General features: G+C 39.4%; 1 protein-coding gene across 2 annotated transcripts in view; it reads right to left on the reverse strand.

Annotated features, from left to right (window-relative positions):
• The window catches only part of PPP1R1C (protein phosphatase 1 regulatory inhibitor subunit 1C), a 38,848-nt gene extending 20,210 nt beyond the window's left edge, over positions 1-18,638 (reverse strand). The window contains exons 1-3 of one of the 2 annotated variants that reach the window (XM_039322577.1): positions 17,953-18,638; positions 15,500-15,557; positions 295-335 (exon numbers count right to left, since the gene is read on the reverse strand). In XM_039322577.1, coding sequence (XP_039178511.1) covers positions 295-335; positions 15,500-15,557; positions 17,953-18,033 — 180 coding nt within the window. In that variant the 5' untranslated portion in view covers positions 18,034-18,638. The remainder of the gene's footprint in view (positions 1-294; positions 336-15,499; positions 15,558-17,952) is intronic. The other variant, XM_039322576.1, reaches the window with a different exon arrangement.
• Between the last annotated feature and the right edge of the window lie 919 nt (positions 18,639-19,557).

Below are 19,557 nucleotides of genomic sequence, written 5' to 3' on the forward strand. Positions count from 1 at the left end.
ATCCGTTCTAGTCTTTAATAAATTGATCAAATTAAGCCAAATTCAAACTAAACAGTCATGCAAGGACTCAGAGGTCATCATTATTAAATATTGTAGGATCAGAAGGCTGACTTTACTTAATAAATCTTAATAAATGTCACTGAGCTGACTGTGTTTTCTACCCCCTGCATATCCCAAAAGACAATTTAAGAATTAATATCTCTGCTGCAGTATAAGAAAGAAAGAATTAAGACTTTCTGAATATTTGTCAGACAATGCAACAGTAATTTATTTTTTAAATTGCAATTAACTTACTTCATCTTGGGAGTTGTTGTTCATTCTCTTCTCATCTATTTCTGCAGGATAGGAAAACACAATTAGAAGTAGTATATAATAACATCAAGACAACATAAATCTACTCTAAAGCCAGTCTCTGGTGAATCCAATAAATTTTACTTTCAGGAAAATAGGTGCAGAATCACAACTCAAATAATGCAGCTGAAAGCCCAGTCTAAGCAACTGTGATGTATTGTTCTATTCATGCTTTCTTGGAATTAGTTCCTGTGCCTTTTCTGAGAAAATATTATGTTGTCAGACTGTATTAAATTGACTTTTTTATTACACTGTAATACCTATGATGGGGTGGAGTCTGCAATTATTGTCAGAGCTTCATACGAAGGGCAAAAGATTGAGTTCTGATGTAAAATTGTGTAGCAATTTATATTCTGATTATGAACCCAATATAAATTGGAGTTCATAATGCTTTGATCAAACATTGTTCATGGGGATATAAGTAGTTTATTTTTTTTCCTTCCTTCTTCTATTATTAAGAAAATCATCCTTCAATTGGTAAAACACTGCTAGACTCTTTATCATGCAAGAATCCAGATACATGAATATTTTCATTTCACTATGCAAGAGCTGAACAGAGATCAGCACAATACAATTCACACACACACACAAAAGTCTCACTCCAAAATTCATATTTTGTACCCATTTAAGGAATAGCAGCCATTCAACTCAAGTAGGTATAATTTAAAAATCTACCTTGACTTCCAATGCCATTTTGTTTCCATTAATTTCATAAGCCTATGTCTGTTTTTAGCAAGGTCTTGTTCTTTAATTTGCCACTTGACTTATGAGACATTTCCTGCTCAGCATGTTCTGAGGCATTTCACTCTGCTTAACTGTTTTTCCACAAGGCATCTTTTTTTACTGAGAGAAACTCTGAAGTGATTCAGAATTCAGAATTTCTATTCACACGTTTCTTCAGTCTGTCAAACACCTTTCACACACACACACACACAAACACCCCAAAAAACCCTCGTCATGTTTTATTTTTCAAAACAAACAAGCAAACGAATGGTGTATATTCCATCAAGGCACAAATCATTCATTATGCTTCACGAAAATAACCCTCCGTTTTTGGAGTGTGAATAAAGATTTCAAACAGATGTTCCAATTTATGCTAAGGTTTATGTAAGAAGTGAGTGCAAGATTGAGTGAATTGGTTTTGCTATCTTTTTTTAAAAAAATGGGTAAAACCAGCAAGTTATTTAAAGTGAAATACAGGTAGCCCTCAACTTATGACCACAATTGAGCCCAACATTTATGCTGCTAAGGGAGAAATTAGTTAAGTGAGTTTTGCCCCATTTTACAACTTTTCTTGCCACGCTTGTTAAGTGAATCACTGTAGTTGTTAAATTAGTAACATAGTTGTTAAATGAATCTGGTTTCCCCATTGACTTTACTTGACAGAAGGTTGCAAAAAGTGATCACATGACCCTGGGACACTGCAACTGTCAAAAATATGAGTCAGTTGTCAATCATCTGAATATAAATCACGTGACCAAGGGGATGCTGCAAAGGTCGTAAGTGTGAAAAATGATCATAAGTCACTTTTTTCAGTTGCAACTTCAGTCACTAAGCAAACTGTTGTAAGTTGAGGACTACCTATAATGTGTGCCTTAAGAACACATTCCAGACATTTCAGGATAGACTGGATCTCCTCTGCTAATGGAAAAGAAAGAGAGAACTTAAAATCTCTGATGTCAGAGCTCTGGCAGAGAATGGGAACCGGTCTGTGATATATCTCTATATATCTCTATCTATATATCTATATTTTTAAATACACGCACACACGTACATTTCTGGTTTCATAACAGATTAAAGCATTCCGTTTGTTATTCAATTTGCAGGAGTAGTAATATCACTTCTTTTTTAATGGCTGCCTTGTATGATTTCAGGAGAAGCAGACATGCAAACCTTAGCTTGCATTTAACACCCAACCATTAGTTTCATCATTGTGAGACACAGTAAAGTGGGTGGGCAGGAAAACAAGAGGTGTTTATAGAACTACCTGTTTGTGATTTTTAATATAATTTTATTCCAGAGTAGTTGCCAAAGGATTGCTGAATAATTTAAAAGCTGTTTACAAAATGGTGTGGAAATTCATGGTTAGCATCATGAGGATGAGGATTAAATATAAAACTTTACAGAGAACATTGGGCTATTATATCTAGGGTGCAAAATCTGGACCAGCAGAGGGAGAGAGAAAGAGAGGGGGGGAGGGAGGGAGGGAGGGGGAGAGAGAGAGAGAGAGAGAGAGAGGGGTATTTTCTGAAAAATCTAATCCAGTTTGTATTTAAAACAGTTTGAAGAATAATTTGGCTCATTTTAAAAAAGAAAGAAAAAAACACAGTTAAACAGAAATGTAAATGAACAAGTGGGTAAGTATTTATGTTCCTGATAGGGATGTCTGTTGTTTCAGTTTTCATGGTGAAGGCATCTGGGAATAACATCACTTAATGGCTATTATCCCCTGCAAAGGCTTGTAAAGATAAAAAAATTATGTCAATTATATAATGACAAATAGAAGTTGTTCTGCTTTGAGGATTAATAAATCAGCCCCTGGCTAATTAAATTTAACAAAGCCCAGCCAAGTGGAGGAAGAGAAGAATGAATGTGGAGATTAAGTTCTGTTGAGATGTGAAAATCAAAACTTCTCTTTCATGGAATGAACTGCCTTCAAAATTGCCACAGGCATTCCATCCTTTCTACCTTCAGTTTGGGATATTAATTTCTGTGAAAGCAAACAAGGGCTTCAGAATGACATCCTTTGACAAATTAAATCTAGTCTTTCTGCCATTTCAAGGAAAGCAGAAAAAGATTTTTCTCTAACGCAGCATCCACTAAAATCTAACCCGGTTTTCAGCAGAGAATACTGTCACTGTAAGAACACAACTACGGTAAGTGATTTTCTGTTCAGGTTGGACAGAAGATAGAACTGTAGTAGATTAGGAAGAGTTTCTGATTCTTAGTCATTTCTCAGCAAGAGAAAGAAAATTATTTTTCCTACCTAAAATGAAATTGCTAGAATTAAGAAAGCTTGGAAACAGCAGAATTAAAAATGTGTGTGAAATGATTGTAAGCCAATGCTATGTGGAGAACATACAGAGAGGCATCTCTTTATTTATTACGAAGCACAACTATTTGGTTAGTAGTATTCAGAGAGGTATAGCAGTACTCAAAAAACAATCAGGTGAATTGGAAAAAGGCGACAAAAGAACCAGGTAGAGTTTGATTGAGTTAAAATGGTCGCCATTTTAAATCCTTGAAGTGAACAAAAACACAGATCCTTCCATGCCCTTCATCCACTTCCAGCATTTGCTGATCAGTATTGGCTTCTGATGGCATGTGCTGGAGAAACTACAGAAATGATGAAATGTTAGGTCTTATCCTGCCATAAATTGGTAATGTGTGCCATCCACCATTTTGGTGAAGTAATAGACTTTGCCTTAGTTCCCTGAGTGTTGCTTGAATGCTTTACTTGTAAGATATCTTAGGGCAGTGATGGCGAACCTTTTAGAGACCGAGTGCCCAAACTGCAACCCCAAACTTACTTATTTATCGCCGGGTGCCAGGTGGGCGTGGCCCACTGGGGTGGGCGTGGCTATGGTGATCATGGCAGGCTGGGTGGGTGTGGCCAAGGTGGGCGTGATCACCTCGATGTTGCTCGTGGAGAGGGATGCCTGTGGAGGCTGGTTGGGGGAGATCCAGGGGTCTCTGGAAGGTGGAGACCCCTGGATCTGGTGGAGTGGTGGGCAGGAGGCTCGTCCTGCGGGGTGAGGCAAGGCAGGACGGGGGTGCCATTGTCACAGGGCAAGGTGAGGCAGGGGCCTGGGCGGCTGCTGCCTAACACCATCAGCCCCTGCACACAGAGGCCAGAGAGCGCATGGGTGCTGGGATGCATCCGGCCATGTGGGACCTCAGCGAGTTAGTGGGCAGCTGGTTGAAGAGGGACGGTTGCCATCTCCGGGGCATGGCGTGTGTGCCCACAGAGAGGGCTCTGAGTACCGCCTCTGGCACGAGTGCCATAAGTTTGCCACCATTGTCTTAGGGGTCCCTTTTTGGACTGCCGGATACCAACTATCCATCAGATGGGAGCAATTTAATACCAAACTGATTTATAAATATACTCAGAAACTGTAGATGAAATAATATATGATACTACTACTTCCATTGCACATTTTTGTTTAAAATATTTTGAAACCTGTTGAGGCAAAAGCCTCAAACGTTTCCTGTCCACTAGCCTGTGACGCGTGGTTTAGAAAAATATAATTAAATTAAATTTGAACATGCACACAGATTCACTCACATACTACATACAACAAATCTGAACTCTTCTATCATTACACAAGATCCTAATTGTTCTTTGGAAGGACAGATATTGAAGCTGAAGCTCAAAATACTTTGGCTACCAAATGAGAAGAGAGGACTCATTGGAAAAGACCCTGATGTTGGGAAAGATGGAAGGCAAAAGGAGGAGGGGACTGCAAAAGGTTAGATGGTTAGATAGTGTCTTTGAGGCAATGAATATGAATTTGGGCAAATTCAGGAGACAGTGGAAGACAGAGGAGCCTGGCGTGCTATGGTCCAGGAGGATGTGAAGAACAGGGCACAACTTCGTGACTAAACAACATCTTATTACATATATATTTTTTTTATATGCAAAAGGTGACACAGCCTTTGAGAAGAATAACATGTACAAATGAAAGAAAAGGGAACAGAAAAAGGTCCTTCTTTGAGTTTTCTACAACAGTGGAATGTGTTCATATGGATCTTGAAAAGGAAAAGCCATCTGGCCATTTTTAATTGCTTTTCTGATGGAGGTTGGGAAGTCATGACCAGCCTGAGAGATCTTCCAGAAATGTTAAAAAAAATAAGGTTATCATCCCCAGCCAACACAGCTATCCCAGACTGAGAACAACGAGAATCCCCTTGTTTCAAAAGATCAGAGGATTGACTTGTTAATGATTCATTTTGTTGTTGAAGTTGTTGGTGGTCTGCATATATTTATAATTTGGATATTATCTTTATTTGCATATTTCTCTGTCCTTTACTGTCTTAAAGCCAAGTAATAACTGTTACATGTTTTCTTCAACAAAGTAGACTGGTAAAGAAACTTTATAAAGTTCAAATTAATTTCAGAGTGTGACTTATTTTTCCTCTTTTTAAAATTATTTGGTCTCTCTCGTCTTTCTGTTTCTGCTCTTAGTAGCTGCTAAAATCTCCAGCCAGCAATTTTCTAATTAAATTAATATAGAGTTTTGCTCCATTGTATGCTATCACAGAGGGAGAAAACAAAAGAACATGTAAAATCAGTAGTTCGTGAAGACTGTTTTTGCTGATATATGGCTTTGTCAGAAGAGTTTATGATGAACCATTATGAACAATATTGAAAGCAGCTGATGTTAGTTCTGCTAGATTCCAGATGTCTCTGCCAAAAGATGCTGCCCAGAGATGTCTATGTGGTTGAAAATAATGTTGTTATAGGAGACATCTTGTCCTCCCTAACTCTTCCTTGAGAATTTGCTGAAAATTAAGCAGCCTGTTAGAAATGCACCCAAAACAACCAATGTTTCTCAACCTCAGCAACTTTAAGCTGCTGGCTGGGGAATTCTGGGAGTTGAAGTCCACAAGTCTTAAAGTTGCCAAGGTTGGACCCTCTTGATTTAGTGCTTTTCTGAAACCTAGCACTTATACTGTCTTTGGGGAACTGGAGTTTCTAGACAGGAATGGTGGATAATAATAATAATAATAATAGTAGTAGTAGTAGTAGTAGTAGTAGTAGTAGTAGTAGTAGTAGTTATAGTAATAGTAATAATAATGAAAAGTTGGAAAGGATCTTGGAGGCCATTTAGTCCAACCCCCTGCTCAGGCAGGAAACCCTATTTTCAGACAAATGGTTGTCCAGTCTCTTCTTAAAAACTTTCAGTGTTGGAGCATTCACTGCTTCTGGAGACAGATTGTTCCATTGGTTAATTGTTCTAACTGTCAGGAAGTTTCTCCTTAGTTCTAAGTTGCTTCTCTCCTTAATCAGTTTCCATCCATTGCTTCTCGTCCTGCCTTCTGGCGCATTGGAGAATAGCTTGACTCCCTCTTCTTTTTGGCAGCCCCTGAGATATTGAAACAATGCTATCATGTCACCCCCTCATCCTTCTCTTCATTAAACTAGATATACCCAATTCCAGCAATCATTCCTTATATATTTTAGCCTCCAGTCCCCTAATCATATTTGTTGCTCTTCTCTGTACTCTTTCTAGAGTCTCAACATCTTTTTTACATCGTGGTGACCAAAACTGGATGCAGTATTCCAAGTGTGGCCTTACCAAGGCATTATAAAGTGATATTAACACTTCACGTGATCTTGATTCTATCCCTCTGTCAATGCAGCCTAGCACTGTGTTGGCTTTTTTGGCAGTTGCAGCACACTGCTGGCTCATATTTAAGTGATTGTCCATTAGGAGCCACATAGCCTCATGGCCACAACATAAAACATTAAGTGTCGTAGACCAGAATCTCCAGTGAAAGTGAGGGAGAAAAGCCACTGAGGAGCATAAAACATGGGCTGCAGCCTTAAGTATCAAAAGGCATTGAACTGATTTAGGCAACTTCATGCCCAGCTGCAATCAAGATTGTTTCCTAACCATGGGAAAAGCCTTCCCCAAGTTCTTAATTGGCCCAAAGCCTGACCCTCTGGAGGTGTTCAATTACTAGCATTGAGACTCACGATAGTAGACCCACACATCTGGAGGATACCTGATTAGGGAAGTTGTTACCAAGGAAAGCTAAGTTACATTTTAAATCAGTGGGAGACCATGATTTTAGGGCAAGAATTATCATCCAACTTCATAGTACATCCCAGAAATATTCTCCATCGTTGTGGCTGACCTGCATCCATCTCAGAAAAGAGTTACTTTCCAGATGAGCATCTCTGTGCCCAGAACTTCCTTTTGTTTACTGCCTTGGTTGGATTTTGGGTTCCCGCTGTTTTCTACAAGCAGGTTCAGTGATCTGAATCTTCCCATCTGCAGGTTGTCTGATGTACCACAATTCATTAATTTCCTTGAACATTTCTGGAAAAAAAAATTGTGGTCTTGCTGGTATTTTGTCTTGATTCATTTTTTAAGATTTTCCTGCTGAAAGCCAAGTGGTTCAAAAGTGACAACACATGCATGTGACTCATCAATCTTGGGCACAGAGTGTTGCAATGATTCCTCAACATCTGTTCTTCATCTGCTTTGGTTCAGCAGAGAAAGCCTTCTGGACAATTGAAAAAAATATTTCAGGGGAAAAAACAAGGAAAATCACCTGCTGCCATTTTGCAAGTTTAACTTTGTGGTTTCTTGGAATGGCCTGAAATATTAGGAAAATTCTATTTTGATCTTTTTCAGGGGATGTTTGGGGAGAATTAGTTAGTTTCTCCAAATTATTTTCTTTTTAAGGGCTCAGCAAAAGCCATATGTTCCTTGGCTACCTTCTGCTGCTTCACTCTTAACATTTGGGGCAACTGTTAGCTTTAATAAGTTTTTTCTCATGAAAACAGAGCAAGTTTAAGATCAGTTATGACATTTTTCTTCAAACAAAGTTCTCTGCTAGAACTGAATGCAGTTAGAAACAGTATTTCACCACCAACTACTATGCAAAAAAAAAAAGGCATTTGTCATATACAGGATTGAGTGGCATGATGGCCCAGAGATGGAGCTCTCGCCTCACAATCAGGTGACTGTGAGTTCAATCCTAGGTGGCAGCAGATCTCTCTCTCTCTCTCTCTCTCTCTCTCTCTCTCTCTCTCTCTCTCTCTCTCTCTCTCTCTCTCAAAAAAATATTTGCTGCGAACTCTGCATAGGTGTCAGGAAGGGCATCAGGCCAGTAAACGCTTAGCTCCTTTCAGTTGCCCTGACTCCACCCTGATCCAAGGGATTACAGATCGTTAAAAGAAAAGAAAAACAGTCATATACAGGATTACTTTCTGGATTCAGGATTATTTCCCGGAAGTAATTTTAACTTTGCCATAGTTGCAAATTGCAATGAATTTTAGCTTTCTCCATGAGACTTAAACTGTTCCCATGTGATTAAAATGATATAGGATTTCCTGCTTTAGCAGAGGATTAGACTAGAAGATTTCCAAGTCCTCTTCTAATTCTATTATTCTGTATTCTGCTACCGGAACACAAAGAGCCAGTGATGGTGTCTATAAAGATTTAATGTGGGACTGGTTAAAGAAAATAACTGGTGGTGTCCGATGTTTTCATTTCCCTTCTGACTAGCAGAAAAAAAAATTGTTCTTCTTATCATGTAGTAGGGTGAGATTAAGCTTCTGAGTGACAAGTCATATATGCAGAGTTCCTTTGTGCCTTTGATTATTCAGGCTATTTCTGAATAGTAGAATCTTTTTAAAAGAGTACCGGTACTCAAAAATGGCCTAATTAATAGATGATGGGTGTGGCAGTGACACATCACTCTGTTCACCTGTCATTTAGACTGTTTATGAATATGGATTTAACATTCTTTAGAATGTAGCCCAGGAAGCCCACTTCCAAGGTGGAAGTATGGAGGAGGGACTTTATGGGGCAAGAACATTGGGAAAACATTTTTGTAAGGATATTTCTGGGTTTTGCAATGTGTCCTCTCTCTTTACTTTCATCTGACGTTGTGTTATTGAGTAATAATATCCATGCCTATGTAATTCCTCTGCAATTTTCTCAGAGATCGAAGTGACTACCTGAAGCTTCACAAGTGCTTTGTTCTGCAAAATTTCCTGCATCACAACTTTCTCAATCTTTTTCCATCTCATATATATCTCCTTTTGACATTTGGTGAGATGAGTTCCTGGCAGGTTTATGGAGGCAGAGTTAGCCTAGGTATGAAGAAGTTGTCAATATTGAAGATCTGAGCAAGAGTAAGCAAGTAAGGTACATCCGTGTACAGTGGTGCCTTGGTACTCAACTTCTTTAAAACTCATCACATTTGGTACTCAACACATTTTGACGCAAACATTTTTTCTTGGTACTCATCATTTGTTTGGTACTCAATCCATAAGCTAGAACTTGTCAGTGTCAGCTGCCTTATGACTCACTACATTATTCGTTATGGGAAAAAATTGTTTGGTATTCGTTGTTTTTGGTACTCGTCACGCCTCCCAGAACCAATTGATGTTGAGTACTGAGGTATTATCGTATTCATGTTGTATAAAACAGTGGTCAAGAAATCCACCTGTGAACTTGTGATCAGAAGTGCCTGGAAGTACCCTATGAATGCAATTGGGACTGTCTCATATGTAAGAACAACAACTGACACCTTGACACTGGTGCCATCAAAGTTAGAGTAGAATAGGAAAACTGTTTACCTATTTCCCTTCACCCACCCCCAGCACCAACAGTGTTGGGGCCAGCATAAGTAATAGCAAAATGCCACAAACACAGAAGCTGCATGACACACCAGTAATGTAGACCACTCAATTGTAGTACTCATGAGTTATTCCCCAGAAATAATAAAATTGGTATAAATAGTAGAACCACACATAACCTATATAATAATTCTTGCTAACAGACTCACCAACAGGCAGCAAGAAGGCCATATTCATGGGCTATGAAGTGTTAGGACAGTGATGGCGAACTTTTTAGAGACCGAGTGCCCAAACTGCAACCCCAAACCCACTTATTTATCGCGAAGTGCCAGGGCTGCATCAGCATGTGGTGCCCTCAGGGGGGGGGAATGGCCCATTGGGTGGGTGTGGCTGCAGTGGTTATGGCAGACTGGGTGAGCATGGCATCCCTGGGGGGCCAACGCCACCTGCTCACTCACTTCCTGCCCTGTCACTTCCAAACGCCACATGCTCGCTACTCTGGTGAACTCTGCTGGGGCAACAGCATGCGTGCCCACAGAAAGGGCTCTGAGTACCACCTCTGGCATGCGTGCCATAGGTTTGCCACCACTTGTTAGGGCCTGAGAAGTACCTTGGAAAATGTTGGTCAGGATTTACACAGTCAAGTGTCTCTTCAAAAACCAGATTTCATGTCTCTCCAATAGTCAAGTTCAAAGTGGCTTGTGGTGGTACCTGGAGTGCCTACAGGGGAAGGGTGTACCTCAGTAATCTGAATCTGGCATATCCCAGTCACCTGACCATATTATCAACCATAACACCAATCAAGTATTATGGCTCAGGTCTATGGCAAAAGCCGTGTGTGGAAAATTGGCAAAGTAACTAAAATAGAATAAATTAAGATGCTTCCACTGTAGGCTAAAGAAGAGATGAAGCCAATGTCATAAGCACTTTGCTAAGAAAAATGGCACCTTTATGCTATAAGTTAGACAGGCATGAAGTTAACTCCTTAGAAAGTCAAGGTTGAAAGTCCTGCTATTTCTGTGAACAAGATGAAAAATTTTCCATGAAAAATAAGTGGGCTCTTTATAACAACCAGTCAGCAAATTTAAGTGTGAAAAGGAAATATTTCTAGTAAATTCTCTTCATGTTCCGTGAGCCCATTCCTTGAACCCAAGTGTCTTGCCAGGCTTTAAACAATTTAGCATAGGGTTTTAATGAACTGCCTCCATAGGAGTAGAAATAACATGATCAGCTCTGAGTGTCATGGTTAGTAACTTTGTCGCTCTATCTCAAGCAGCAGAATATTTTGGGTCAACCATGGTAGTTTGAAGTTTCTGCTATGGGCAGAAGATCTTGGTTCAGGTAACCCAGTGCTTGGCTTTCACCAGTGTTTCATTTTTCTTGGGACAAAGGCTGAAATATTTTCTCCCAGTAGAATGTTTCCTTGGGTCAGTTATGAGGTTATGTGGCTTTCCAGAAGTCTTTGAGATGGCCAAGAGATTTCCATTTCAGAAAGGATTAAGCACATATGGCCAGACAATGTATCTTCTTCCCTTCCCCTTGATTGCCTAAAGCAGAGGTCTCCAACCTTTCTGGGCTTGCGGATCAGAGGGAAGGAGAATAGCTTCAAAACTGGTGAGCATGTGCATGCACATGCATGGGGCCACACACATTGGTGTGGCACTAGCTGTTCGTTCATACGGCATGTGGTGGCACTGTGTGCATGCGCAAATGGCTACGTACCCCCCATGGCGGCTAGCAGCCCAATTCACACATACGCAAATGGGTCACACAACCCACCTGGGCTAGTGCCCCCATTCACACATGCACAAATGGGCTGTGGACACCCGCCCCGCGCTAGCATCCCTGTTCATGCCCACACACATGTGCAAACGGGGCCACAGAAGCTAGCACTAGTGGAGGGGAGTGCATGCCCATGTGAGTGCACACCAGCCAGCCATTTCCACAGCCCACTGGCCAGAAGCCTGCGGCCCGGTCACAGGCCATGGTCCATAGGTTGGGGACTCCTGGCCTAAAGACATACTTGGGCTTCACATTCTTAAATTGGGCCTATCACAACTTGCTCAATTACTCCATGTCCCAGGCTCAAGAGCCAATATGTACATTGGAAAACCCTGCCAGATTGGATCAAAAGTCCAACTTCTTCCAATCTCCTGTTATGTATGTTGCTTCTTCTGGCATTACAGATTTTTTTTTTTGCTGGGCAAAAGGTTGGCTTGTATCATTTCTGGACCCAAAAGTGTCATCTGACTTACTTAGATTAAGAACCAACCCAGTTCCTTATGGTCTGCTTCAGGACTGGGACTTCTTCTAAATATCAGCCTCAACTCCATAGAAATTATTGGAGTTGTATACTAAGAACTAAAAGTTACTGATTACCATCCCTGATTCACACTCATTCATAATGTTTTTCCAAATAGCTTCCATAAGGTTTTGATTAATTTTAAATTATACATTTCTTCTGTGGAGGTAGGAGCAGAAAATAGCAGCAGCAACAACCTTGTGGCATTCTTCTGTGATGCTCTACTATCGTTTTGAAAACTTTCATGGTCATTTGCTAATGCTGCCCCCCCCCCCAAAACAGATTATTTGTTTGAGAGAAAAAAGTGGCCTCTTGTTACCTGATCTCCATCTAGTGTCCAAGAAGGCCAATTTGCCAGAGCTGGAACCGAGTAGTCTAGTAATGCTTAATGGGTATGAAATGGTCAAAGCTTTTACAGAAAATGGGGAATGAATATCAGTAAAAGAGAAACGAGGTTGCTTCTCAAATAGCTTTTAAATGGACAGTGGTAAAAATTGATTAGGAAATCTGTCAGTATCGTGACTTTGAGGGCATGGTAGATTCTGGCTAGCTCCTCAGCTGCTGTACATCTTAGGTGGAAAAAACATATTTATTGCATTGACATTAACATACTGAAAGCTCTTTTGTATCACAGTTCCAGGCAGAGCTGTCAGCAATTGCAGACGTCAAACACCTATATAGAAATGCTAGAAATTTCAGAGGCAAATGTTCCTTTGTGTTACATCAGTGGTTCTCAACCTTTCTAATGCTGCGACCCCATAATACAATTCCCCATGTTGTGGTGACCCCCAACCACTTATACATCACCGGGTGCCAGGGGCGTGGCCAAAGAAAAGGGGGAAAAATGGTGGACAGCCTTGTTTGGCGACCCCCGTGAAATGGTCGTTCGACCCCAAATGGGGTCCCGACCCACAGGTTGAGAACCACTGTGTTACATAATGTATTGGTAGATATGCAATATTTTAATTTAACTATATGTTCTAATTGTATTTTCAGGGCATCATGTCACCTTGAAGGAAGCCAACACCAACCATCAATGCAAATATTAACCATTATTCGATTCAGGTTTGTCTGAAATTGAGAAAAACATTGTACATGCCACTTTTGGAAAATGGTTGGTATGTACAGCATTCTTCTTAAGATATCTCTGGGTTATACACACACATTTATCTTGCTAGAGCAATTGTGCAGTTTGTTTATATAACTTTGCTTTTCATAGCTTAGTACGGAGAAGCTGCTATTTATTTTTTCAATTTTCCTAGATATTTTGGGATGACTGAAAGAAACATTGAGAGCCATTTTAATGTCACGTTGTGAGTTCTAGTCCTGCCTTAGGAATGAGGCCACGTGGATATCCTTCAGCTGGTCCTTCTCACTTCCCTCAGCCATAAGAAGGCCAGGACAATCCAGTTTGGGAAATCTTGCCAAGAAAACTACAGGGGTGTATCCAGGCAATCACCAGGAGTCAGGACTGAGTTGAGAGCACATAATTATTAATTAAAGGAAATGTTAATAATTTAAATCTTTTAAAGACTGGAAATATAAAAATCTTCTTAAACTGGAATACTGCAGAAACAACAATAGCAAACTGTTGGTCAAAAAGATGAAACATGCATTTTGATATCACAATGCAAGTGTAAAAGGTGCAGAGATTACGTTGCCTCATGTTATATCATTCTCATAGATACCCAAGGAAAAATGTATTTTTGTCCTTGGCATTTTATTGCTAAATTTTGGCAGTATGTCAGAGAATCCATATATGGATTTATGGATTATCAGAGGCAATATGGAGGTACTATCCTAGTTCAGAGAAAGGAATAATGGTGCAGACATTAGAGAGTTAACAAATTCAGAAAAACAGGGTAGTTTAGCCAAAGATTTGATTCAAGGAGTAGATTCTCTCTGAAAATGTCAGGAAGAATCTCTGCCATCCTCGACAAAGGGAAGAATTGGAACAGTAATTGTGAAGACCTGGCATTAAGCTATTGCTTTACTTTGTGTCCTGAAAGCATGGAGTAAATGACTACATTGGTTGCTTAACATCCAGTCAAAAAAGATTATTAAATCTCGTGAAATTTCAGTGCTCCATTTGCAAGATTTCAACAATCATAGGCACGTGCCAATTGGCAGTCTCAAGGGATGTCAACTGCTTTTTAAAAATGTCTTGTTTTCACTTAATTTCTGTGCATCTGCATTATGTGTAAAATTATAGGAGGGTGCCTGAAACCTGAAGTGTATAATCTCTGGAAAAAAAGTTTTTGTGGATCCCAGTCCATTTCATTAGATACACTTGGTACAGTGCTGAGAAAAGGTTAGCGTTTATAGAGAAAGTAGGTGGGACTCAGTGAGAGTGGAAAATTAGAAATGGAGAATGTTGAGTGGTGACAGGAAAGGTGAGAAGCAAAATCATCTGTCTAAACTGTGACCATTAGCAAAGCAGTAATTAACCACGGTGTAATTACTGATAAATTAGTTAACATGTGTAGTCTGACTGGAATGTAGAAAGAAAACCTTAACTCCCCTGATGAATTCTAATTCAGTTGTTTTACTCTTTGTAATTTCTTTTTTTCAAAGGTGGCTATTCTGAAGTTTATGAACATATACCCCAAGGAAACATCATGGTCTTCTGTTGGTTTTTCAATATTGGTGTTTATGCTATCAGGTCTTTTATATACAGGGCATAGCAAAAGTCAGACCCCACAGATAATTTATTATTGCAAATTAACATTAAATGTTCAAATTGGTTGCCATTTTCCTCTAAATACTTCTTTACTTGTTTGGTGTGTGGTCTTTGAACCTTCCTTAGTAACATTTTCTCTGAAAAAAAATATATTGTGCTAAAGCCTACGGGGCCCAACTTTCGTTGCATCCTTTTATATTATTTCTCTTAATTGGGCTCATTTTTTTCCTTCTTTTTTTACTTATTGATTTGTGTGTCTGTGTGCGTGTAAACATTATGAACATTGTAATAGAATTTTTATAACATTCTTATTGAATGGAATGGAGTCACGAATTAAACAAAATAATGAAAAATAAAACCTGCTAACCCTTAAGGAACATGCTCGATTTTATGGATACTTTTAATCCCAGCCTGACACATCTGTGGGGTTTGGTTTTTATTTGGTGCCTTCAAATCAGTCTTGATTCCTGCAACTGTACAGAAATCTTTTGCTGACAAGATTTCAGAAGTGGTTTGTAATTGACTTCTTCATACCGATGAGGGACAGTGATTGGCCCAAAGTCACCCAGCTGGCTTTCCTCCCTAAGGTAAACCTAAAATCTGGGTTTCTCTACTCCTACTTTAGCACTTTAATCACTATATAAACCTGGCTAATGAAAAAGCATCTGTGGGGTTAGGAGCAGAAATTGTTTCCTTCCAATATCCACAAAGGTGGACAAGCACAAGAAAGTGTAGATGTTTCTTTTTGTTAGCCATCGTTCTACCATTTTACATCTGTTTCCAGTTCTTTCCCTATAATATTTTTTTAATCTCAACAAACATTTAGAAAGTCATAGCGTGGACTTACCAGGAGATGAATCATTCATAATTACTAAGGATGCTGGGGTGGGCCTTCTTTTCCTGATCTGCAGAAATCATAGGTACAGGCAGATGGATCAAATATAAATGCAAGCAGCTATATCTCTAAGTTCACAGTTAATGAGAAGTTACTAAGCTAATACAAACACTGCCTAAGTATTCAAATCATTGCCTCTTTTAATCACCATAAAAATCAGAATAAGCTGATTCCACTTTCTATTTCAAGAACAAAACTCAGCAGGTTATCTTGAATTTGTACTATTAGTATTACTAGTACCATCAAAGCTGACACCAATCAGAGCATAGAAAAACTCAAAGAAGTAGTGCAAGATCAGAAGATGTGGCCCATAGAATTGCCAAGAGCCAGACATGACTGAATGGATATCATCATCATCATCATCATCCTCATATCACTTTTTTACTTTTTTTTTAGTTTGCCATATTGTGCTGGATTTCAAATTCAGTAAGACACCCCCCCAAAGGACAAGAATAATTAAGTCTGCTGATCTAGTTCCAAGTGCTGTGGAAGGAGTGTGAAACCCTGGATCTTTGTGTAGTTTTCATCCCAAATGGCGCTTCAGCTATATATCCCAGAGCTTTCCCACCCCAATTTTGCAATGAGCTTTTAAATTCCAGTTGGGCTCTCTTGTCTAAGGTGACAACATGGCCTGTCTCAGAACTACACAACCTTTATTGATTCTCACTATAATACTACCTGCCCCACCGATGCCAACTCTGACTGAAAATAACTGGGGAGATTTTGATCTGGAGATCTGGTTTTGCAAAAAGCTAGATTTCATTGTGTCAATACTGATTGGCTTCCTAGCTCTTACGTTATCAGTCAGATGTGGGCCCAGATCATTTTTCTGATATCGGAAGCCACAAATTACTTTTAGTAATGGAAAATCATTTCAAAAGCCATTCTGTATAAGCTACAGACATCAATGGTTGAAAGCAGGAAAAAGAAATCACAGTTGCATTAATCTATTGTAAATCACTGGCTGGTCTGAAAGCCATTCTCATGTCCTCTTAATAGTCAAGAAGCATAATCTTATATTTGCACAAAATCCAATACTTTGATCCTTAGCATGTATGCTGTTGGCCAAGAATCTCCATTAGATGGGAACTATTCCGATAATGACATGGATGTCTTATGCCACACAATGTTAATCAGGAGAAAATACAGCCTTTCTCAACTTAGTACCCCCAGATCTAGCATGACTTCAGTCCCCAACATTCCTTAAAAAAACTCTCACCGGCTGACTATTTGGAGTTATAATCCTTTGTAGTTCGATGGGGTACTAGGTCAAAGAAATATCACATGGCCTTAATTCTAGAAATTTCTATGTCTACATACAGAAAGATGACTGAAGAAATTGATATCTTGAAAGCATTTATCACTCAGAAAGTATATTTATCTATTGGAGAGGGATGAGATGTGAAGGTCATCTTGGGTAAGAGAAAAGCATCTAAGATGTTTTCTGCATAAGAATATCTCATTCTGTTCTGGCTTCATCTGTTCTCTAGAGCTGTCATCAACAATCCTTTCTGTTAGTGAAGAGAACCTTCATAGCGGTCACTTCAGTTAAAACATTAACAATGGAACCCCACATATAACTTCTCAGATATAAATTTGATTCAGTTTAGTGGGACTCAGCAGACTCAAACTGCTGAGATTTGAGGTTTGGCTCAAAATCTGAGAATCAACTCCAGGAAACATCCTGATCTGCTGGTATATAACCATGCACTGTCAGTGAGGGGGAACGTACCATTTCAAACAGCCAAAGAGAAGGTGGTTTCAACCTCTATCAAAGTTTGTTCTATGATGCTGATAGTATTGTATTGTTTTGAAAATATAACAACATAAATTTAGGCTATTAATGTGACTGCTCAGAAATTGCCTTGGAAACATTGAATATTTAGAAATAATACCCTTTTCTTTACATGTTTTCTCCATTTGAAGATGCAGGCAATCTTTTCATCCATCTATCTATCTATCTATCTATCTATCTATCTATCTATCTATCTATCTATCTATCCTTCTATCCTTCTATCTATCTAATCATTTTTCTATCTATCATCCATCTATCTATCATTTATAGCCTTTCAACTGAACTATTTTCTTACCTATCCATCAATCTGCTAGCGTTCAATACTTTCAATAATTTTTATATACAAAAGTCCCAAGCTCACTGTTTGGATGCTTCTCTTTTTACAGAAAAGGGTTTGCTCGGAAAAAAAACACACCCCTAGAGTATTCAAAAGGCAAACCTCCTCCCTTCTCTTCTTTCTCTCTCTTTCCTTCACTCTTTCAATGACAGAGAATTCTTATGGAATCCAAGAACTTCTGCAAAGTTGCACTCCAGCTTCCAGATTTGGAAACATGGTACCCTTAACAATCGTTATCCTCTTTCATAGGCAGTGAAGATAAAACTAGCTTACCTGTTCAGCTGCTTCAGAATTTATTTGACTTTGAAATAATGGTACAGCAAATTGTATCTTTTTAGGACTGTTTGGTTCCATGACAGTATTTAGGAATAGCAGTAGGGGGAGGGTGGGGAGATCTGGCCTGCTGAAAGGAGAGACAAGAAAGTTCCTTCTCTTCTTATCTCCTGGCAAACTCCTTGAAGCCCAACGCTCCTTAACAATCACAATAATTTCTGAGGTAGAGCGAGCAGAAATTGCTTGAGCTGCAAAACCCCCTTCTTCCTTCTACATCCACAGCAATGTCCCTTCTCAGAGATGCTGTTCTTCTTCCTCCAGTTCTCCAGATGATCCACTCAGCATCAAGCTGAAAGGAACAAGAAGCTAATTGTGTGCAGATTCCCTTCTGCAAATGCCAAGCATTCACTCAGAAGCTAATTGAAAATACAATACTAGCTAGAGTTGGTCTGCTGCCCTGGGATTTGAAATGGAGAATCTGTGTACGGCACATTATTTGCTGACAGTACCAAAGTGCAGGGTAAGAGCCCGCCCTTCGGAGTATTGCTGATGGGCCCTGAATTATTGATAGATCTGTGATTAGGAAGCTTGCAAAACTGATATGTGAAGATGGCATTTGAAGCAGGTGAGGACAACATCAGAAGGTTCTCTACTGATGCCGTCTCTCTAATTGACAGAGAAGCTACGTTTCTGACTGTGATGGGAGTGGGGAAATCACGCCAGTCATCTTATGGCATCCTCTGTGCAACCACAAATTGGTGATGGCATGTCGAAAACCTTCTACAATTTAATGCCTTCCAGAAAGATTTCATATGGTACAACATACCAGGAAGGTATGGTTGGAGAAGTCTGGTTTAAAGATTCTTGTCTATATGATTCATTGAGGAATATTTGAATAGTACCCTTAGGGCTAGTCTGTACATTCTTAAATTGTCCATACACCATGAACTAGCAAATTAGCAAATTTTCTTAGATGATAATTCCATCTCTAGATCCCACTAAATCAACTGTTACATGCAGGATGGTCTTTTCAGTTCAGGACATATACTTCATGATTTATCATTATAAGAAGCTGGCCCTGATTTTGCACTAAAATTGGAAGATGGTATTTTTCAGGAACCCTGGGTGCAAAATGGATCACTAGCAAAATGTTATGACAATTCTTATTAAGACTTTTCACATCTCAGGCTTTAGCTTTGTTAGCGCTCGGCAGGTGTTTAGCTTGGACATTTGACTGTGAAGTCTAGGTTGAGGGTGAGAAAGAGCATGTTAAACCAGTCCCAAGCAATCTCTCATATTTAATCTGCAAGCCTGTAGTGATCAAAATGGATAAGCCACTGGCATTTGACTGATTTATTCACCCAGTTCTAATTGGCCTAAAGACAGCGGTGATTCCAATTGGCTTCATCCAGGCACAGAATGGCTGCCAAGAGCCTACAGAGGAATTGTATCCTCTCCGTAACTGTGAGTCAGAAAAGATGAGATGAATGGATACGTAAATTTGATGAATAAAAAAATAAATAATTTATAAGGAAGATGGGACTAGGTCTCAGAACATCAGCTACCCACACTCATGAGTTTGTTGAGAAGGATTTATTTGCTGTG

Source organism: Crotalus tigris, unplaced genomic scaffold, assembly GCF_016545835.1.
Source record: "Crotalus tigris isolate CLP2741 ecotype Arizona unplaced genomic scaffold, ASM1654583v1 scf7180000024116.2146003, whole genome shotgun sequence".
Classification (NCBI taxonomy): Eukaryota; Metazoa; Chordata; class Lepidosauria; order Squamata; family Viperidae; genus Crotalus; species Crotalus tigris.